Here is a 22429-nt window from a genome sequence, read left to right on the forward strand (position 1 = left end):
ATATCCTCATTTTCCAAGGGCATTTCCCTCCAAATCTTCCCACTTTTCCCAAAGTATTTCCTTCCAAATATTCCCATTTTCCAGGGAAATTCCTCCAAATATTCCCAATTTCCAGGGGAAATTCTCCAAATATACCCATTTTTCAAAAGAGTTTCCCTCCAAATCTTCCCATTTTTCCAAGGGCAATTCCTCCAAATCTTCCCACTTTTCCCAAAGAGTTTCCCTCCAAATCTTCCCATTTTCCAAAAGAATTTCCCTCCAGATATTCCCATTTTCCAAGGGCATTCCCTCCCAGCCCTCCCCCTTTTCCTGGTTCCTGTGGGAATCCCTCGGGTGTTTCCCGTCAGGCTCCGGCTGCTGCAGGAATGCTGCACCCGCTTGAGGTCAGAAGTTCTTGAATCCACAGGAAAAAAAATTAAAAAATTAAGATTGATTTTCTGAGGTTTGGAATCTCTGGGATTTTTGAGTTTGGGATCTTTTGGAGTTTGGGATCTTGGGGATTCTGAAGTTTGGAATCTTTGGGAATCTGAAGTTTGGAATCTTTGGGAATTTGCAATCTTTTGGAGTTTAGAATCCTTGGGGATTTTGGAGTTTGGAATCTTTGGGATTTTGGAATCTTTGGGGATTTTGGAGTTTGGAATGTTTGGGAATCTGAAATTTGAAATCTTTGGGATTCTGGAGTTTGGGACCTTTGGGCGTTTGGAATCTTTGGGATTTTGGAAACTTTGGCGATTCTGGAATTTGAAATCTTTGGGGATTCTGGAGTTTTGGAATCTTTGGGATTTTTGAGTTTGGAATTTTTGGGATTTTGGAATCTTTGGGGATCTGGAATTTGGAATCTTGGGGATCTGGAATTTGGAATCTTGGGGATTTTGGAGTTTGGAATCTTTGGGAATCTGGGAATCTGAATTCTTTTGGAGTTTGGGATCTTGAGGATTCTGGAGTTTGGAACCGTTGGGATTTTTGGATTTTGGAACCTTTAGGATTCTGGAGTTTGGGATCTTTGGGAATCTGGAGTTTGGAATTTTTGTGGATTTCGGAGTTTTGGAAACTTTGGGGATTTTGGAGTTTGGGATCTTTGGGAATCTGAAATTTGAAATCTTTGGGACCTTTGGCAGTTCGGGATCTTGGGGATTTTGGATTTGATGTTTGGGATTTTGGAATATTTGGAATCTTTGGGGATCTGGAATTTGGAATCTTTGGGAATCTGAAGTTTGGAATCTGTGAGGATTCTGGAGTTTTGGAATCTTGGGGCTTTTGGAGTTTGGAATCTTGGGGACTTTGGATTTGATGTTTGGGATTTTGGAGTTTGGAATCTTGGGGTATCTGAAATTCGAAATCTTTGGGATTCTGGAGTTTGGGACCTTTGGGAGTTTGGAATCTTTGGGATTCTGGAGTTTGGAATCTTTGGGATTTTGGATTTGATGTTTGGGATTTTGGAATATTTGGAATCTTTGGGGATCTGGAATTTGGAATCCTTGGGGATTCTGGAGTTTGGAATCTTTGGGAATCTGAAGTTTGGAATCTGTGACGATTCTGGAGTTTTAGAATCTTTGGGATTTTGGAGTTTTGGAATCTTGGAGACTTTGGATTTGATGTTTGGGATTTTGGAGTTTGGAATCTTTGGGATTTTGGAATCTTTGGGGATCTGGAATTTGGAATCTTTGGCGATTCTGGAGTTTTGGAATCTTTGGGATTCTGGATTTTGGAATCTTGGGGATTTTGGAGTTTGGAATCTCCGGGATTTCTGAGTTTGGAATCTTTGGGATTCTGGGAATCTTTGAATTCTTTTGGAGTTTGGGATCTTGGGGATTCTGGAGTTGGGAACCTTTGGGAATCTGAAGTTTGGAACCTTTGGGATTTTTGGATTTTGGAACCTTTAGGATTCTGGAGTTTGGGATTTTTGGGAATCTGGAGTTTGGAATTTTTGTGGATTTTGGAGTTTTGGAATCTTTGGGACCTTTGGCAGTTGGGGATCTTGGGGACTTTGGGTTTGATGTTTGGGATTTTGGAATATTTGGAATCCTTGGGGATCTGGAATTTGGAATCCTTGGGGATTCTGGAGTTTGGAATCTTTGGGAATCTGGATTTTGGAATCTTTGGGGATCTGGAATTTGGAATCTTTGGCAATTCTGGATTTTGGAATCTTTGGGAATCTGAAGTTTGGAATCTGTGACGATTCTGGAGTTTTAGAATCTTTGGGATTTTGGAGTTTTGGAATCTTGGAGACTTTGGATTTGATGTTTGGGATTTTGGAGTTTGGAATCTTTGGGATTTTGGAATCTTTGGGGATCTGGAATTGGGAATCTTTGGCGATTCTGGAGTTTTGGAATCTTTGGGATTCTGGATTTTGGAATCTTGGGGATTTTGGAGTTTGGAATCTCCGGGATTTCTGAGTTTGGAATCTTTGGGAATCTGGGAATCTTTGAATTCTTTTGGAGTTTGGGATCTTGGGGATTCTGGAGTTGGGAATCTTTGGGAATCTGAAGTTTGGAACCTTTGGGATTTTTGGATTTTGGAACCTTTAGGATTCTGGAGTTTGGGATCTTTGGGAATCTGGAGTTTGGAATTTTTGGGGATTTTGGAGTTTGGAATTTTTGGGGATTTTGGAGTTTGGAAACTTTGGGGATTTTGGAGTTTGGAATCTTGGGGATTTTGGAGTTTGGAATCTTGGGGATTTTGGGAATCTTTGGGGATTTTGGAGTTTGGGATCTTTGGGAATCTGAAATTTGAAATCTTTGGGACCTTTGGCAGTTCGGGATCTTGGGGATTTTGGATTTGATGTTTGGGATTTTGGAATATTTGGAATCTTTGGGGATCTGGAATTTGGAATCTTTGGGAATCTGAAGTTTGGAATCTGTGAGGATTCTGGAGTTTTGGAATCTTGGGGCTTTTGGAGTTTGGAATCTTGGGGACTTTGGATTTGATGTTTGGGATTTTGGAGTTTGGAATCTTGGGGTATCTGAAATTCGAAATCTTTGGGATTCTGGAGTTTGGGACCTTTGGGAGTTTGGAGTTTGGAATCTTTGGGATTCTGGAGTTTGGAATCTTTGGGATTTTGGATTTGATGTTTGGGATTTTGGAATATTTGGAATCTTTGGGGATCTGGAATTTGGAATCCTTGGGGATTCTGGAGTTTGGAATCTTTGGGATCTTTGGGATCTTGAGGATTTTGGATTTGATGTTTGGGATTTTGGAGTTTGGAATCTTTGGGATTTTGGAATCTTTGGGGATCTGGAATTTGGAATCTTTGGCGATTCTGGAGTTTTGGAATCTTTGGGATTCTGGAATTTGGAATCTTGGGGATTTTGGAGTTTGGAATCTCCGGGATTTCTGAGTTTGGAATCTTTGGGAATCTGGGAATCTTTGAATTCTTTTGGAGTTTGGGATCTTGGGGATTCTGGAGTTGGGAATCTTTGGGAATCTGAAGTTTGGAACCTTTGGGATTTTTGGATTTTGGAACCTTTAGGATTTTGGAGTTTGGGATCTTTGGGAATCTGGAGTTTGGAATTTTTGTGGATTTTGGAGTTTGGAAACTTTGGGGATTTTGGAGTTTGGAATCTTGGGGATTTTGGAGTTTTGGAATCTTTGGGACCTTTGGCAGTTGGGGATCTTGGGGACTTTGGGTTTGATGTTTGGGATTTTGGAATATTTGGAATCCTTGGGGATCTGGAATTTGGAATCCTTGGGGATTCTGGATTTTGGAATCTTTGGGAATCTGAAGTTTGGAATCCGGGGGATTCTGGAGTTTTAGAATCTTTGGGATTCTGGAGTTTTGGAATCTTGGGGACTTTGGATTTGATGTTTGGGATTTTGGAGTTTGGAATCTTTGGGAATCTGAAATTTGAAATCTTTGGGATTCTGGAGTTTTGGAATCTTTGGGATTTTTGAGTTTGGAATTTTTGGGATTCTGGAATTTGGAATCTTTGGGGATCTGGAATTTGGAATCTCCAGGATTTCCGAGTTTGGAATCTTTGGGAATCTTTGAATTCTTTTGGAGTTTGGAATCTTTGGGAATCTGAAGTTTGGAACCTTTGGGATTTTTGGGTTTTGGAGCCTTTAGGATTCTGGAGTTTGGGATCTTTGGGAATCTGGAGTTTGGAATTTTTGTGGATTTTGGAGTTTGGAATTTTTGTGGATTTTGGAGTTTGGAACCTTTGAGGAGTTTGAAATCTCTGGGATTTTGGAGTTTTGGAATCTTGGGGATTTTGGAGTTTTGGAACCCTTGGGAGTCTGAAGTTTGGAATATTTGGGATTCTGGGGAGCTGAACTCTGGGGGTATTTCGGTATTTTTGTAGGTGCTGACATTTCAAAAGCAGCAAAACCTTTCCAGCTCTTCTTTTAATTATTATTATTGTTCTCCTTCCTCCTCTGAAGGGCTGGATGTGAATTTTTAAATTCCAATCCCTCTAAATATTCATAATTCAGACCCTGTGACAGCTTGGTGTTTGTCTAAATAACAATTCCTTCTGTTAAATTGAAATTCCTTCTGTTAAATTAAAATTCCTTCTGTTAAATTAAAATTCCTTCTGTTAAATAAAAATTCCTTCTGTTAAATTAAAATTCCTTCTGTTAAATAAAAATTCCTTCTGTTAAATTAAATTTCCTTCTGTTAAATAACAATTCCTTCTATTAAATAATAATTCCTTCTATTAAATAACAATTCCTTCTGTTAAATAACAATTCCTTCTGTTAAATAATAATTTCTTCTGTTAAATAATAATTTCTTTTTTAAAATAACAATTCCTTCTGTTAAATAACAATTCCTTCTGTTAAATTAAAATTCCTTCTATTAAATAACAATTCCTTCTTTTAAATAACAATTCCTTCTTTTAAATAACAATTCCTTCTGTTAAATTAAAATTCCTTCTGTTAAATTAAAATTCCTTTGTTAAATTAAAATTCCTTCTATTAAATAACAATTCCTTCTGTTAAATTGAAATTCCTTCTATTAAATAACAATTCCTTCTGTAAAATAACAATTCCTTCTGTAAAATAACAATTCCTTCTGTTAAATTAAAATTCCTTCTATTAAATAACAATTCCTTCTATTAAATAACAATTCCTTCTGTTAAATAATAATTTCTTTTGTAAAATAATAATTTCTTTTGTAAAATAACAATTCCTTCTGTTGAATAATAATTTCTTTTGTAAAAATAATAATTTCTTTTGTAAAAATAATGATTTCTTTTGTAAAATAACAATTCCTTTTGTTTCCCACCAGTTTGATGTTCCTGGACTGGGACATGAAGAAAGTTTATGAGTTCAATGTCATGGAGGACCTTGCTGATTTAATTAAAAAAGTTGTTGTAAGTCTTGAATTTTAAATTTCTAAATTTCTAAATATTTGTTAATTAAATCTGTCCCTTGAGCATCATCTAATCCTGAATTAGACATTTTCCTTTTGCTGAAGTGAAGGCATAATTGTCAATTCATTATTTGATAATTAAGAAATTATTAATTAAGAAATTTTTAAAGAATATTAATTAATTAAGAAATTAAGAAATGATAAAAAAAAAAAATTTATTCCAGGTGGGATCATTTAGGAAATATTTGCAGTCAGAAATGAAGCTGGTGCATGAATGATTTGAATAATTTCTTTTTCCCTTATTTTCAAAAAATGAAAATTTGAAATTTGTCTTTGCTGACTTGGAATGGCGGAGAGGAGGATGTGAGGGATTTGTTCCATTTGTTGCGGGCTTTATTTTAAATTTAGGGGATAAAACATTTCTTCATTTCATGAAATTGTGTGTCCAACCCCAAGCTTCATATTTTATTTTATAAATTTATGTCTATTTTATTTTATAAAATAGAACAAATTATAAAATTGTATTTATGTTATATTTATTAATATTTATAAATATATATATTTATATTTATTTTAATAGTTATATTTATAAATTATATGTATAAAATATGACAAATTATAAAATTATATTTATGTTATATTTATTAATATTTATAAATAAATATATTTATATTTATTTTAATGGTTGTATTTATAAATTATATTTATAAAATATAACAAAATATTTAATTTCTCTTCATTTTCTGGGTTGTAGACGCAAGAGTGAAGTGAGTTTGGCGGGGCAGATTTTGGGGTGTCTCAGGTTTTTGGGTGTCTCAATTTTTGGGGTGTCTCAGATTTTGGGGTGTCTGAACTTTGGGGTGTCTCAGGTTTTTGGGTGTTTCAGATTTTGGGGTGTCTCAGCTTTTGGGGTGTCTCAGGTTTTTGGGGTGTCTCAGGTTTTTGGGTGTCTCAATTTTTGGGGTCTCTCAGCTTTTGGGGTTTCTCAGCTTTGAGGTTTCTCAGCTTTTGGAGTTTCTCAGCTTTTGGGGTGTCTCAGCTTTTTGGGGTGTCTCAGGTTTTTGGGTGTCTCGCATTTTGGGGTGTCTCAGATTTTGGAGTGTCTGAGCTTTGGGGTGTCTTGGGGTGTCTCAGCTTTTTGAGGTGTCTCAATTTTTGGGGTGTCTGAGCTTTGGGGTGTCTCAGCTTTTTGGGGTGTCTCAGGTTTTTGGGTGTCTCATATTTTGGGGTGTCTCAGATTTTGGGGTGTCTCAGCTTTTTGGGTGTCTGAGCTTTGGGGTGTCTCAGATTTTGGGGTGTCTCAGATTTTGGAGTTTCTGAGCTTTGAGGTGTCTGAGCTTTGGGGTGTCTGAGCTTTGGGGTGTCTCAGCTTTTGGGGTGTGTCAGATTTTGGGATGTCTCAGATTTTGGAGTTGCTGAGCTTTGGGGTGTCTCAGATTTGGGGTTTCTCAGATTTGGGGTTTCTCAGCTTTTGGGGTTTCTCAGCTTTTTGGGGTATCTCAGATTTTGGGGTGTCTGAGATTTTGGGGTGTCTGAGATTTTGGGGTGTCTCAATTTTTGGGGTGTCTCAGATTTGGGGTGTCTCAGCTTTTGGGGTGTCTGAGCTTTTAGGTGTCTCAATTTTTGGGGTGTCTCAGGTTTTTGGGTGTCTCAGGTTTTTGGGGTGTCTCAGATTTTGAGGTGTCTCAGATTTTGAGGTGTCTCACATTTTGGGGTGTCTCACATATTGGGGTGTCCCAATTTTTGGGATGTCCCAGATTTTGGGTTTTTGGGGTTTGGGAGCTGCACAGGGGCTCAGAGGGGCAGAATTTCCTCAGCAGATCTCACAGCAATTCTCTTTCCTCATTTATTTTTTTACCAAAAAGAAATGATTTGATTTAATAATTTCATTATTTTATTTAATAATTTCAATCATACATTTCACCCAAAACCTGGAATGCAGCTGCCCCAGGGAAATGTCACCGAGCAGGCAGAAATTCCAATGATCTCCTCTCAATAATTGATTTTTAATTTGTTTTTATTTTTTAATCTTTGTCAATAATTGATTTTTAGTTTTTATTTTTATTTTTTACTCCTTGTTCCAGAACATTCCCCATTTCATCAGTGGCATCCTGAGGATTGGCACTGGGATAGAAAATGTGAGTTCTGCAGGGCTTTGGGAGGTGCTTTTCATCATTTCAAAGTTTCTAAATCAAATTTTTGGGGGGTTTATATATTATTTATTAATAATTTCAGTCATTACAAGCAAGTTTCTGAATCAAATTTGAGAGGGTTTTTATTGTTTTCTTTAATAATTTAAATCATCACAAGGAATTTTCTAAATCAAATTTCTGGGGTTTTATTTTTTAATAATTTCAGTCATCACAAGAAGGTTTCTAAATCAAATTTTTTGGGGGGTTTATATATTACTTTTTAATAATTTCAATCATCACAAGAAAGTTTCTAAATCGCATTTTCAGGGATTTTATTTTTTAATAATTTCAGTCATCACAAGAAAGTTTCTAAATGAAATTTTTGGGGCTTTTATTTTTTAATAATTTCAGTCATTACAAGAAAGTTTCTGAATCAAATTTGAGAGGGTTTTTATTATTTTCTTTAATAATTAAATCATCACAAGGAAGTTTCTAAATCAGATTTGAGGGGGTGAGGTTTTATTTTTTCATAATTTCAGTCATTACAAGAAATTTCTAAATCAAATTTTTAGGGGTTTTATTTCTTTGTAGTTTCAGTCATCACAAGAAAGTTTCTAAATCCAATTTGAGGGGGTTTTTATTATTTTCTTTAATAATTTCAATCATCACAAGGAAGTTTCTAAATCAATTTTGAGGGGGGTTTATATATTATTTATTAATAATTTCAATTCATTACAATAAAGTTTCTAAATCACATTTTCTGAGGATTTTATTTTTTAATAATTTCAGTCATTACAAGCAAGTTTCTAAATCCAATTTGAGGGGTTTTATTTTTTCATAATTTCAGTCATCACAAGAAAGTTTCTAAATCAAATTTCTGGGGGTTTTATTTTTTAATAACTTCAGTCATTACAAGAAAGTTTCCAAATCAAATTTTCAGGGGTTTTATTTTTTCATAATTTCAGTGATTACAAGAATGTTTTAAATTGCATTTTCAGGAGTTTTGTTTTTAAATAATTTCAGTCATCACAAGAAAGTTCCTAAATCAAATTTCTGGGGGTTTTATTTTTTAAGAATTTCAGTCATCACAAGAATGTGTCCAAGCAATTTTTTGGGGTTTTTTATTATTTTTCAGTCACTTCAGAAGCTTCTAAAATAAATTCCCCCATTTGAACTCTTCCCGTTGCGAGCCTGCTTTGACTTTGTGTCCGTGCAGTGCTGGCGGTCCCCAGATAATTCAGATATTTGTGTTTATTTGCTGTTTTCTGTTTGAAAACCAGCAGAGCGAGGAGCCCCGAGGCCTGGCCGTGCAGATTAATAAATTTTTGTTCATTTTTTGTGTGTTTGCCCGCGCTCAGGGGCTGTTCCCCCTCGGCGAGGCGCTGGACTGGGTGCGCTGCGTGGGCGCCCCGGGGATGCTGCAGGACCTGGAGCACATGGGCGACTTCGGCCGCGTCATCCTGGCCATGTTCTTCTCCGAGTGTGAGTGGGGAAAATCCAATTGCTGTGGGGAATCATGGCCATGTTCTTCTCCGAGTGTGAGGGGGAATGGGCACAAATGGAGAAAATCCAATTGCTGTGGGGAATCATGGCCGTGTTCTTCTCCGAGTGTGAGTGGGGAAAATCCAATTTCTGTGGGAAATCATGGCCGTGTTCTTCTCCGAGTGTGAGTGGGAGTGGGGAAAATCCAATTTCTGTGGGAAATCATGGCCGTGTTCTTCTCCGAGTGTGAGTGGGGAAAATCCAATTGCTGTGGGGAATCATGGCCGTGTTCTTCTCCCAGTGTGAGTGGGAGTGCGGAAAATCCAATTGCTGTGGGAGACCATGGCCATGTTCTTCTCCGAGTGTGAGGGGGAATGGGCACAAATGGGGGAAATCCAATTTCTGTGGGAAATCATGGCCATGTTCTTCTCCGAGTGTGAGTGGGAGTGGGGAAATCCAATTTCTGTGGGAAATCATGGCCATGTTCTTCTCCGAGTGTGAGTGGGGAAAATCCAATTTCTGTGGGAAATCATGGCCGTGTTCTTCTCCGAGTGTGAGGGGGAATGGGCAGGAATGGGGGAAAATCCAATTGCTGTTGGAGATCATGGCCATGTTCTTCTCAGAGTGTGAGTGGGGATGGGCAGGAATGGACAGGAATGGGGAAAATCCAATTTCTGTGGGAAATCATAGCCATGTTCTTCTCCGAGTGTGAGTGGGAGTGGGGAAATCCAATTGCTGTGGGAAATCATGGCCGTGTTCTTCTCCGAGTGTGAGTGGGAGTGGGGAAAATCCAATTGCTGTGGGAAATCATGGCCGTGTTCTTCTCCGAGTGTGAGTGGGAGTGGGGAAAATCCAATTTCTGTGGGAAATCATGGCCGTGTTCTTCTCCGAGTGTGAGTGGGAGTGGGGAAATCCAATTGCTGTGGGAAATCATGGCCGTGTTCTTCTCCGAGTGGGAGTGGGGAAATCCAATTGCTGTGGGGAATCATGGCCGTGTTCTTCTCCGAGTGTGAGTGGGAGTGGGGAAAATCCAATTTCTGTGGGAAATCATGGCCGTGTTCTTCTCCGAGTGTGAGTGGGGATGGGGAAAATCCAATTTCTGTGGGAAATCCAGGCCGTGTTCTTCTCCGAGTGTGAGGGGGAATGGGCAGGAATGGGGGAAATCCAATTTCTGTTCTTCTCTGAGTGTGAGTGAGAGTGGGCAGGAATGGGGGAAAATCCAATTTCTGTGGGAAGTCATGGCCATGTTCTTCTCCGAGTGTGAGGGGGAATGGGCAGGAATGGGCAGGAATGGGGAAAATCCAATTGCTGTGGGGAATCCAGGCCATGTTCTTCTCCGAGTGTGAGGGGGAGTGGGGAAAATCCAATTTCTGTGGGAAATCATGGCCATGTTCTTCTCCGAGTGTGAGTGGGAGTGGGCAGGAATGGGGGAAATCCAATTTCTGTGGGAGATCATGGCCATGTTCTTCTCCAAGTGTGAGTGGGAGTGGGCAGGAATGGGGGAAATCCAATTGCTGTGGGAAATCCAGGCCGTGTTCTTTTCTGAGTGTGAGTGGGAGTGGGGAAAATCCAATTTCTGTGGGAAATCATGGCCATGTTCTTCTCCGAGTGTGAGTGGGAGTGGGCAGGAATGGGGGAAATCCAATTGCTGTGGGAAATCATGGCCGTGTTCTTCTCCGAGTGTGAGGGGGAATGGGCACAAATGGAGAAAATCCAATTTCTGTTTTTCTCCCAGTGTGAATGGGGGGCCGGAATGGGGAAAATCCAATTGCTGTTCTTCTCCGAGTGTGAGTGGGAATGGGCACAAATGGGGGAAATCCAATTTCTGTTCTTCTCTGAGTGTGAGGGGGAGTGGGCACAAATGGGGAAAATCCAATTGCTGTTAGAGGTTATGGCCATGTTCTTCTCCGAGTGTGAGTGGGTGGGCAGGAATGGGGGAAATCCAATTTCTGTTCTTCTCCGAGTGTGAGGGGGAATGGGCAGGAATGGGGGAAATCCAATTTCTGTTCTTCTCTGAGTGTGAGTGGGAGTGGGCAAGAATGGGGGAAATCTTTTAGTGGGAATTTCTTTAGTGGGAATTTCTTTAGTGGGAATTCTTTTAGTGGGAATTTCTTTAGTGGGAATTCTTTTAGTGGGAATTTCTTTAGTGGGAATTCTTTTAGTGGGAATTTCTTTAGTGGGAATTTCTTTAGAGGGAATTCTTTTAGTGGGAATATTTTTTAGAGGGAATTCTTTTAGTGGGAATTTGATTAGTGGGAATTTCTTTAGTGGGAATTCTTTTAGTGGGAATTTCTTTAGAGGGAATTCTTTATTGGGAATCCTTTTATTGGGAATTCCTCCCCTCATGTCCTGCCTCTCTCCCCAGGGAAGCGCTACATCACCAAGGTGGCCCTGGAGGATTTCGATTTGGTGGCTGATCTCAAAGCTGTGACCTGTGAGAGCTCCAGGAAGGTGAGAGAAAACCTCCCAGGGTGTGTTTGGGGCATTTTTGGGGGGTTCTGATTGTTAAAAAACCCAAATTACTAAAGAGAAATAATTCAAAAGCTCGAGCGTTTCGTTCTGGCGTCAAAAATTCCCTTTACTGCATGAAATAATGACACTGAACTCATTAAATTCAGCAGTGTAAAGGTCATTGTTTCATGGAAGTGGCACCAGAACAGAAAATTTAGTGGATAGAATTTGGTGGATAAATTTTAGTGGATAAATTTTCTGTTCCTGGTCCCACTTAGATGAAATAATGATTTCTACACTGCTGAATTTAATGAGTATGGTGCATAAATTTGTTTTTTCCTGGTCCCACTGACATGAAATAATGATGATTACACTGCTGAATTTAATAAATTTGGTGCATAAATTTGTTTATTCCTGGTCCCACTTACATGAAATAATGATTTTTACACTGCTGAATTTAATGAGTTTGGTGCATAAATTGTTTTTTCCTAGTCCCACTTACATGAAATAATGATGATTACACTGCTGAATTTAATGAATTTGGTGGATAAAATTTAGTGGATAAATTGTAGTGGATAAATTTTCTGTTCCTAGTCCCACTTAGATGAAATAATGATGATTCCACTGCTGAATTTGATGAGTTTGGTGCATAAATTTGTTTTTTCCTGGTCCCACTGACATGAAATAATGATGATTCCACTGCTGAATTTGATGAGTTTGGTGCATAAATATGTTTATTCCTGGTCCCACTTAGATGAAATAATGATTTTTACACTTCTGAATTTGATGAATTTGGTGGATAAATTTGTTTTTTTCCTGGTCCCACTTAGATGAAATAATGATTTTTACACTGCTGAATTTAATGAATTTGGTGGATAAAATTTAGTGGAAAAATTTTAGTGGATAAATTTTCTGTTCCTGGTCCCACTGACATGAAATAATGATTTTTACACTGCTGAATTTGATGAATTTGGTGCATAAATTTGTTTTTTTCCTAGTCCCACTTAGGTGAAATAATGATCTTTACACTGCTGAATTTGATGAGTTTGGTGCAAAAATTGTTTTTCCTGGTCCCACTTACATGAAATAATGATTTTTACACTGCTGAATTTAATAAAATTTAGTGGATAAATTTTAGTGGATAAATTTTGTGTTCCTGGCCCCAATTAGATGAAATAATGATTTTTACACTGCTGTATTTAATGAGTTTGGTGCATAAATTTGTTTTTCCTGGTCCCACTTAGATGAAATAATGATGATTCCACTGCTGAATTTGATGAGTTTGGTCCATAAGTTTATTTTTTTCTGCTCCCACTTAGATGAAATAATGATCTTTACACTGGTGAATTTAATGAGTTTGGTGCATAAATTTGTTTTTTCCTGGTCCCACTGACATGAAATAATGATTTTTACACTGCTGAATTTAATGAATTTGGTGGATAAAATTTAATGGATAAATTTTAGCGTTTAAATTTTCTGTTCCTGGCCCCACTGACATGAAATACTGATGATTCCACTGCTGAATTTAATGAGTTTGGTGCATAAATTTGTTTATTCCTGGTCCCACTTAGATGAAATAATGATTTTTACACTTCTGAATTTGATGAATTTGGTGGATAAATTTGTTTATTCCTAGTCCCACTTAGATGAAATAATGATTTTGACACTGCTGAATTTAATACATTTGGTAGATAAAATGTAATGGATAAATTTTAGTGTTTAAATTTTCTGTTCCTGGTCCCACTGACATGAAATAATGATGATTACACTGCTGAATTTAATACATTTGGTGAATAAAATTTAGTGGATAAATTTTAGTGTTTAAATTTTCTGTTCCTGGTCCCACTGACATGAAATAATGATGATTACACTGCTGAATTTGATGAGTTTGGTGCATAAATTTGTTTTTTCCTAGTCCCACTTAGATGAAATAATGATCATTACACTGCTGAATTTAATACATTTGGTGAATAAAATTTAGTGGATAAATTTTAGTGGATAAATTTTCTGTTCCTGGCCCCACTTAGATGAAATAATGATTTTTACAATGCTGAATTTAATAAATTTGGTGGATAAAATGTAATGGATAAATTTTAGTGTTTAAATTTTCTGTTCCTGGTCCCACTGACATGAAATAATGATCATTACACTGCTGAATTTGATGAGTTTGCTGCATAAATTGTTTTTCCTGGTCCCACTGAGATGAAATAATGATTTTTACACTGCTGAATTTGATGAGTTTAGTGCATAAATTGTTTTTTCCTAGTCGCACTTACATGAAATAATGATGATTACACTGCTGAATTTAATGAATTTGGTGGATAAAATTTAGTGGATAAATTTTAGTGTTTAAATTTTCTGTTCCTGGTCCCACTTAGATGAAATAATGGTTTTTACACTGCAGAATTTAATAAATTTGGTGCATAAATTTGTTTTTTTGCTGCCCCCACAGAAGAGTGAAGCCATGAAGCAGAAGGGAAATGCTGAATTCTCCCAGGGGGCCCTGGGCTCTGCCATCGTGTCCTACACCAAAGCCATCGAGTTCTGGTAAGGACTGAGCTCAATTTCTCCACATTTCTCCTCATTTTCTGCAATTTTGTGCAATTTTGCACCAGCCACTTGAATTAGAGGCCAAATGATACCTAATTTTAAAAAAATACCCTATATCCCATTTTAATTCTATTTTTTAGTTGTGTTTTTTTCTGCTCCAAAAATCCTTTTAGGGCTTCAAATGAGCAAGAGGAAGAGGAGCAAGCCTTCAAGAAAAATGAATTATTTTAATATGGATAATTTTGATTTTAATTATTTTAATGTGGATAATTTGAATTCTAACTAATTTTAAATGAATTCTTTTAATACTTTAAAAATTATTTTAATTCTTCGGTGTGGACAACCAAGAACAACCACTGGGGTTGTTTGCTTTTGAAATATTTATTGCAAATATTTATCATCATTTATCTTTATTCCCATGATGCAAAAGGAGTAAATATTTCAAATATTTCACTGCCTGTGCTTGGCAGCTCTCACTCAGCCTTTGTTTCCTTTTGAAATCATTGTTCAATTTATTCCTGAATAATTGGAATAACTTTCCTGGGCTCTGGGGAGGGGAGAAAAGGGTGAAATGAGAATTTTGAGGGCGTTTTTCCCCTTCCCTTGGGATGGCAGCAGGGTTGGTGCGTTCACCGTTTGTGCTGTGCTCGTAAAAATCTGATTTTACTCCTCCTGGTGTCCCTAAAATGCAGGAAAATGGATAAAATCCCACTTTCCACAAAACCCCCGTGCGCCAAGAGTTGGAATTTTCATTTTTGAACTCTGTAACTTTACAATTTACCATAATTTACAATTATGCCCTGAAAAGTATCAGGATTTTTGATTTATTTCCCCTCCCTTTCATCCGCACCAACATCTCAGCACATGAAATTCAGTTTAATCAGTTAATTTCCAGTTTTCTGGGAATAAATCCATTTTAACCCCCATAAAATCTTACACAATTGTGGCAAGGCCAGGAAGGGAAAAGCAGAATTTGGCAGAAAAACCAGGAAATCCTGGGGCTGGTGAAGGTCATGGGATTGCAGGAGCTGCAGGGCTGAGCTGCTTAAGAGCAGGATGAAAATAATTTTAATTAATTAGAAGTTGTATTAATGGCCCCAAAACTTAAAAATGATCCCACAATTATAATGAACATTCCCATGCAAACCAATGGGGTTTTCTGTGTGGAGTTTTTGCAGGCAAATCTGGTGGGAATTCAATTTTTTCTCCTCCTTTGCATGCAAATCTGGTGAAAATCCCATTTTTAGTTTTTTTCTTCTTAGGAGTTTTCAATCAGAATAGTCATTATTAACTAATTGGAAGTTCCATTAATGGCCCCCAGTCTTACAGTTATAATGAGCATTCCCATGCAAACCAATGGGGTTTTCTGTGTGGAGTTTTTTCAGGCAAATCTGGTAAAAATCCCATTTTTTTCCTTCTCCTTGGGGTTTTCAATAGGAATAGCCATTATTAACTAATTGGAAGTTGCATTATTGGCCCCAAAACTTAGAAATGATCCCACAATTGCAATGAACATTCCCATACAAACCCATGGGGTTTTCTGTGTGGAGTTTTTGAAGGCAAATCTGGTGAAAATTCAATTTTTTCTTCTCCTTACAGTTTTCAACAGGAATAGCCATTAATAACTCTGAGCAGGCTGAGAATAATTAGAATTAATTGGAAGTTGCATTAATGGCCCCAAAATTTACAAATGATCCCACAATTCTAATGAACACTTCCATATAAACCCACAAGGTTTTCTGTGGGGAGTTTTTGCAGGCAGATCTGGTAGAAATCCAGTTTTTTCTTCTCCTTTGCAGGCAAATTTGGTGAAAATCCCACTTTTTTCCTCCTCCATAAGGTTTTCAATAGGAATAGCCATTATTAACTCTGAACTGGTTGAGAATAATAATTTGAATTAATTGGAAGTTGCATTAATGGCCCCAGAACTTAAAAATGATTCCACAATCATAATGAACATACCCATGCAAACCAATGGGGTTTTCTGTGTGGAGTTTTTTCAGGCAAATCTGGTGAAAATCCAATTTTTTTGCCTTCTCCTTAGGGTTTTCAGTAGGAATAAACATTATTAACTCATTAGAAGTTGCATTAATGGCCCCCAATCTTAGAAACGATCCCCCAGTTATAATGAATATTCCCAGTGACAACTTGTAAACCCATGGGATTTTCTGTGTGGAATTTTGCAGGCAAATTTGGTGAAAATCCCCCTTTTTTTTCTCTCCTTAGGGTTTTCAATCAGAATAGTCATTATTAACTAATTGGTAGTTCCATTAATGGCCCCAAAATTAAAAAAAATGATCCTGCAATTCTAATGAACGTTCCCATGCAAACCAATGGGGTTTCTGTGTGTGGAGTTTCTGCAGGCAAATCTGGTGAAAATTAGATTTTTTCATCTCTTTTGCAGGGAAATTTGGTGAAAATCCCATTATTTTTTCTTTTACTTCGGGTTTTCAGTAGGAATAGCCATTATTAACTAATTGGAAGTTGCATTAATGGCCCCCAGTCTTACAAATGATCCCACAGTTATAATGAGCATTCCCATGCAAACCAATGGGGTTTTCTGTGTGGAATTTTTTCAGGCAAATCTGGTAAAAATCCAATTTTTTTCCTTCTCCTTGGGGTTTTCAATAGGAATAGCCATTATTAACTAATTGGAAGTTGCATTATTGGCCCCAAAACTTAGAAATGATCCCACAATTACAATGAACATTCCCATACAAACCCATGGGGTTTTCTGTGTGGAGTTTTTGCAGGCAAATCTGGTGGAAATTCAATTTTTTCTCCTCCTTTGCAGGCAAATCTGGTGAAAATCCCGTTTTTATTTTTTTTCTTCTTAGGGGTTTTCAATCAGAATAGTCATTATTAACTAATTGGTAGTTCCATTAATGGCCCCAAAATTTAAAAATGATCCCACAATTCTAATGAACGTTCCCATGCAAACCAGTGGGGTTTCTGTGTGTGGAGTTTTTGCAGGCAAATCTGGTGAAAATTCAATTTTTTTCATCTCTTTTGCAGGCAAATCTGGTGAAAATCCCATTATTTTTTCTTTTACTTAGGGTTTTCAGTAGGAATAGCCATTATTAACTAATTGGAAGTTGCATTAATGGCCCCCAGTCTCACAAATGATCCCACAGTTATAATGAGCATTCCCATGCAAACCAATGGGGTTTTCTGTGTGGAATTTTTTCAGGCAAATCTGGTAAAAATCCAATTTTTTTCCTTCTCCTTGGGGTTTTCAATAGGAATAGCCATTATTAAGTAATTGGAAGTTGCATTATTGGCCCCAAAACTTAGAAATGATCCCACAATTGCAATGAACATTCCCATGCAAACCCATGGGGTTTTCTGTGTGGAGTTTTTGCAGGAAAATCTGGTGGAAATTCAATTTTTTCTTCTCCTTACAGTTTTCAACAGAATAGCCATTAATAACTCTGAGCAGGCTGAGAATAATTTGAATTAATTGGAAGTTACATTAATGGCCCCAAAACTTAGAAATGATCCCACAATTCTAATGAACATTCCCATATAAACCCAAATTTCTGCATGGAGTTTTTGCAGGCAAATCTGGTGAAAATTCAATTTTTTTGCCTTCTCCTTAGGGTTTTCAGTAGGAATAAATATTATTAACTCATTAGACGTTGCATTAATGCCCCCAAAACTTAGAAATGATTCCACAGTTATAATGAACATTCCCATATAAACCCAAATTTCTGTGTGGAGTTTTTGCAGGCAAATCTGGTGAAAATTCAATTTTTTTCCTCTCCTTACAGTTTTCAACAGAATAGCCATTATTAACTCTGCACTGGCTGAGAATAATAATTTGAATTAATTGGAAGTTACATTAATGGCCCCAGAACTTAAAAATGATCCCACAATTACAATGAACATTCCCATGCAAACCCATGGGGTTTTCTGTGTGGAGTTTTTTCAGGCAAATCTGGTGAAAATTCAATTTTTTTGCCTTCTCCTTAGGGTTTTCAGTAGGAATAAATATTATTAACTCATTAGAAGTTGCATTATTGACCCCAAAACTTAGAAATGATCCCACAATTATAATGAACATTCCAATATAAACCCATAGGGTTTTCTGGGTGGAATTTTTGCAGGAAGTCAGGTGAAAATCCCATTTATTTCCTTCTCCTTGGGGTTTTCAATAGGAATAGCCATTATTAACTAATTGGAAGTTGCATTATTGGCCCCAAAACTTAGAAATGATCCCACAATTACAATGAACGTTCCCATACAAACCAATGGGGTTTTCTGTGTGGAGTTTTTGCAGGCAAATATGGTGAAAATTCAATTTTTTTCCTCTCCTTACAGTTTTCAGTAGAATAGCCATTATTAACTCTGCACTGGCTGAGAATAATTAGAATTAATTGGAAGTTGCATTAGTGGCCCCCAGTCTTACAAATGACCCCACAGTTATAATGACCGTTCCCATGCAAACCCATGGGGTTTTCTGTGTGGAATTTTTTCAGGCAAATCTGGTGCAAATTAAATTTTTCCTTCTTCTTTGAGGTAAATTTGGTGAAAATCCCATCTTTTTCCTTCTCCTTAAGGTTTTCAGTAGTAATAGTCATTATTAACTCTGAGCAGGCTGAGAATAATTAGAATTAATTGGAAGTTGCATTAATGGCCCCAAAATTTACAAATGATCCCATAATTCTAATGAACATTCCCATATAAACCCACAAGGTTTTCTGTGGGGAGTTTTTGCAGGCAGATCTGGTAGAAATCCAGTTTTTTCTTCTCCTTTGCAGGCAAATTTGGTGAAAATCCCACTTTTTTCCTCCTCCTTAAGGTTTTCAATAGGAATAGCCATTATTAACTCTGCACTGGCTGAGAATAATAATTTGAATTAATTGGAAGTTGCATTAATGGCCCCAGAACTTAAAAATGATCCCACAATTATAATGAACATACCCATGCAAACCAATGGGGTTTTCTGTGTGGAGTTTTTGCAGGAAAATCTGGTGGAAATTCAATTTTTTCTCCTCCTTTGCAGGCAAATCTGGTGAAAATCCCATTTTTATTTCTCCTTAGGGGTTTTCAATCAGAATAGTCATTATTAACTAATTGGTAGTTCCATTAATGGCCCCAAAATTTAAAAATGATCCCACAATTCTAATGAACGTTCCCGTGCAAACCCGTGGGGTTTTCTGTGTGGAGTTTTTGCAGGCAAACCTGGTGAAAAAATTTGATTTTTTTCCTTCTCCTTACAGTTTTCAATAGAATAGCCATTATTAACTCCGCGCTGGCTGAGAATAATAATTTGAATTAATTGGAAGTTACATTAATGGCCCCAAAACTTAGAAATGATCCCACAATTCTAATGAACATTCCCATATAAACCCAAATTTCTGTGTGGAGTTTTTACAGGCAAATCTGGTGAAAATTCAATTTTTTTGCCTTCTCCTTAGGGTTTTCAGTAGGAATAAATGTTATTAACTCATTAGAAGTTGCATTAATGACCCCAAAACTTAGAAATGATCCCACAATTATAATGAACTTTCCAATATAAACCCATAGGGTTTTCTGTGTGGAATTTTTGCAGGAAGTCAGGTGAAAATCCCATTTATTTCCTTCTCCTTGGGGTTTTCAATAGGAATAGCCATTATTAACTAATTGGAAGTTGCATTATTGGCCCCAAAACTTAGAAATGATCCCACAATTGCAATGAACGTTCCCATACAAACCAATGGGGTTTTCTGTGTGGAGTTTTTGCAGGCAAATATGGTGAAAATTCAATTTTTTTCCTCTCCTTACAGTTTTCAGTAGAATAGCCATTATTAACTCTGCACTGGCTGAGAATAATTAGAATTAATTGGAAGTTGCATTAGTGGCCCCCAGTCTTACAAATGACCCCACAGTTATAATGACCGTTCCCATGCAAACCCATGGGGTTTTCTGTGTGGAATTTTTGCAGGCAAATCTGGTAAAAATTAAATTTTTCCTTCTCCTTTGACGGAAATTTGGTGAAAATCCCATCTTTTTCCTTCTCCTTAAGGTTTTCATTAGGAATAGCCATTATTAACTCTGCACTGACTGAGAATAATTTGAATTAATTGGAAGTTGCATTAGTGGCCCCCAGTCTTACAAATGATAATTCATTTGTAAGTTACAATGAACATTCCCATGCAAACCCATGGGCTTTTCTGTGTGGAGTTTTTTCAGGCAAATCTGGTAAAAATTCGATTTTTTTTCCTTCTCCTTATAGAAATAACCATTATTAACCCCTCACAATGTTATTTTTCCCAGCCCTACCAACCACCTGCTGTATGGGAACCGAGCTCTGTGCTTCATTCTCACCAGGCAGTACGGGTGAGTGAGCCCCGGGCTGAGCTGCTGGCAAAACTGGCAAGAAATTCAGAATAAATTGCATTTTTGAAAGCCTGGAACGTTGTTTGGGGTAGTGTGGCTGCAGCTGGCTGTGGTTGTGGATTTCTGGAGGTGCCCAAGGGGTGGAACTGGGGGAGATTTGAGGTCCTTTCCAGCCCAAACCGTTTCCATAGCTTGGAAAAAACCCAAACTATTCCATAGTTTGGGAAAAAAAAAATCAAACCATTCCATAGTTTCCGTATGTGCTGCTGTTTTATTCAGTTTTTAATTTTTATATTTGCATTTATTAGATTGGTATTTATGTAATTTTTTAATTTTTGTACTTTTTGTATTTTTATTATTTTGGGGGGTTTTTTGTATTTTGATTTTTGTATTTATGTTATTTTTGTATTTATTTTATTTATTTTTACACCAGCCTGGAGATTTATATATATATATATATATATATATAGTTATATATATAGTTATATATATATATATATGTATATATATGTAGTTATATATATATACATAAAATATACATATCTTATATATATTATATATATCTTCTATATTATACGTATCTTATGTATCTTATATATGTGATATATTTTATATATATACATATGTGATATATATATGTGATATATAAAAAATATATCACATATATTATATATTATGTATTATGTGTTATATATTCTATATTATATATTATATATTATATATTTTGATATATAATGTATATTATATATCGTATATAAAATATATATTATATCTAAAATATAAAACATATAATATATTATGTATATATTGATTTTTATGTATTATATGTTATCTGATATATAAAATACAGAATATATTTTCTTATTAATATATAATATTATATAATATATGTATATAAAATGTATTATGTATTTATCTTTATATGTTATATATTTTATTTATTCTATATTTATATTATGACTGATATATAATATATATCAAAATGTATAATATTATATATTACATATAATATCATTTTTTATATATATAAAATGTATAAAGCTATAAATAACAAATTCCTCTTTTTTTCCCCTCCCTTCTCTCAGGAGAGCTGTACTCGATGGGAAAAGAGCCATAGTTCTCAAGCCTGACTGGCCTAAGGTTGGTTTCTTGCACATTCCAAAATTTTATTTTTAATTTTTTTGGAATTTTAGAGCAAGATGGGAGAGCCCAGAGCTGATTTTTAATGAGTGGACCCAGAGCTTTGTGGGCTGAGGATTCTGCCAAGTGCAATTTGTTTTGGTTTTTAGGTTTAAAATGTTATTTTGAGGTGCCTGTCACTGCTGGTCTGAGGTGCTTGGCGTGTGTAAAGATAGAAGAAAATGTTTGTTGGGCTGGGAGTTATCAGCATAAATAAACAGTTTTAAAGCATTTAAAACTTTTATTTAAAAAAAATAAATATTTTCATTAATTAAAATAAAAATTAAAAAAACTACAAAAATACATTTGGATATACAGAAAAATCCTGGTTAATGGCCAACAGGTATTTCCCAATACTCGTGGCCTGAGGGAGAGTAAATATGTGATAGTGACAGCATTGCAAAGCAGCTGAGATTGGAGGAGAAAGAGCAAATTTGCTCTTTTCCAAAGCAGAGAAAGCAAAAATAAAACCACCCAAATTTCCTTTTTTTAACTGTTCCAGTTAAAATCTGATTTTTCACCAGCTGAGAGCGGGATTGTATCCCCACTCGCTGCATTACACAAAATTTCCCTTTTTGCTGCTACCGCAGCAGGTTCGCCTGTTAAACCCCCCTCTCCTCGACGTGCCTAAAACCCCAAAATCCCAATTTAATTTATATTTTATCACGTTTTAGGGCCACCACCACTACTGCAAGGCCCTGGCGCTGCTGGGCAAGGCGGAGCTGGCGCTGGTGGCCAACGAGAAGGCGCAGGAGCTGTGCCGGGCCAGCCCCGAGGGGCTGCGGGAGCTCGTGCAGCAGAACGAGAAACTGCGGAGGGGCTGCCAGGACAGCCCGGGTAACCATCCCTCCATCCATCCATCCCCTCCATCCATCCATCCATCCATCCATCCATCCATCCATCCATCCCCTCCATCCATCCATCCCCTCCATCCATCCATCCATCCATCATCCCTACATCCATCCCTCCATCCATCCATCCATCCATCCATCCCCTCCATCCATCC

The 22429-nt window shown here is 36.8% G+C and overlaps 1 protein-coding gene across 3 annotated transcripts in view; it reads left to right on the forward strand.

Moving 5' to 3' along the window:
* TTC3 (tetratricopeptide repeat domain 3) overlaps nucleotides 1-22429 on the forward strand; it is a 101328-nt gene that overhangs the window by 10789 nt on the left and 68110 nt on the right. For all 3 annotated transcript variants that reach the window (XM_063180589.1, XM_063180605.1, XM_063180594.1), the window contains exons 5-12: nucleotides 5225-5309; nucleotides 7393-7446; nucleotides 8799-8922; nucleotides 11288-11373; nucleotides 13826-13920; nucleotides 20182-20244; nucleotides 21330-21384; nucleotides 22098-22260. In XM_063180589.1, coding sequence (XP_063036659.1) covers nucleotides 5225-5309; nucleotides 7393-7446; nucleotides 8799-8922; nucleotides 11288-11373; nucleotides 13826-13920; nucleotides 20182-20244; nucleotides 21330-21384; nucleotides 22098-22260 — 725 coding nt within the window. The remainder of the gene's footprint in view (nucleotides 1-5224; nucleotides 5310-7392; nucleotides 7447-8798; nucleotides 8923-11287; nucleotides 11374-13825; nucleotides 13921-20181; nucleotides 20245-21329; nucleotides 21385-22097; nucleotides 22261-22429) is intronic.

This window comes from Melospiza melodia, chromosome 2 (assembly GCF_035770615.1).
Source record: "Melospiza melodia melodia isolate bMelMel2 chromosome 2, bMelMel2.pri, whole genome shotgun sequence".
Classification (NCBI taxonomy): domain Eukaryota; kingdom Metazoa; phylum Chordata; class Aves; order Passeriformes; family Passerellidae; genus Melospiza; species Melospiza melodia.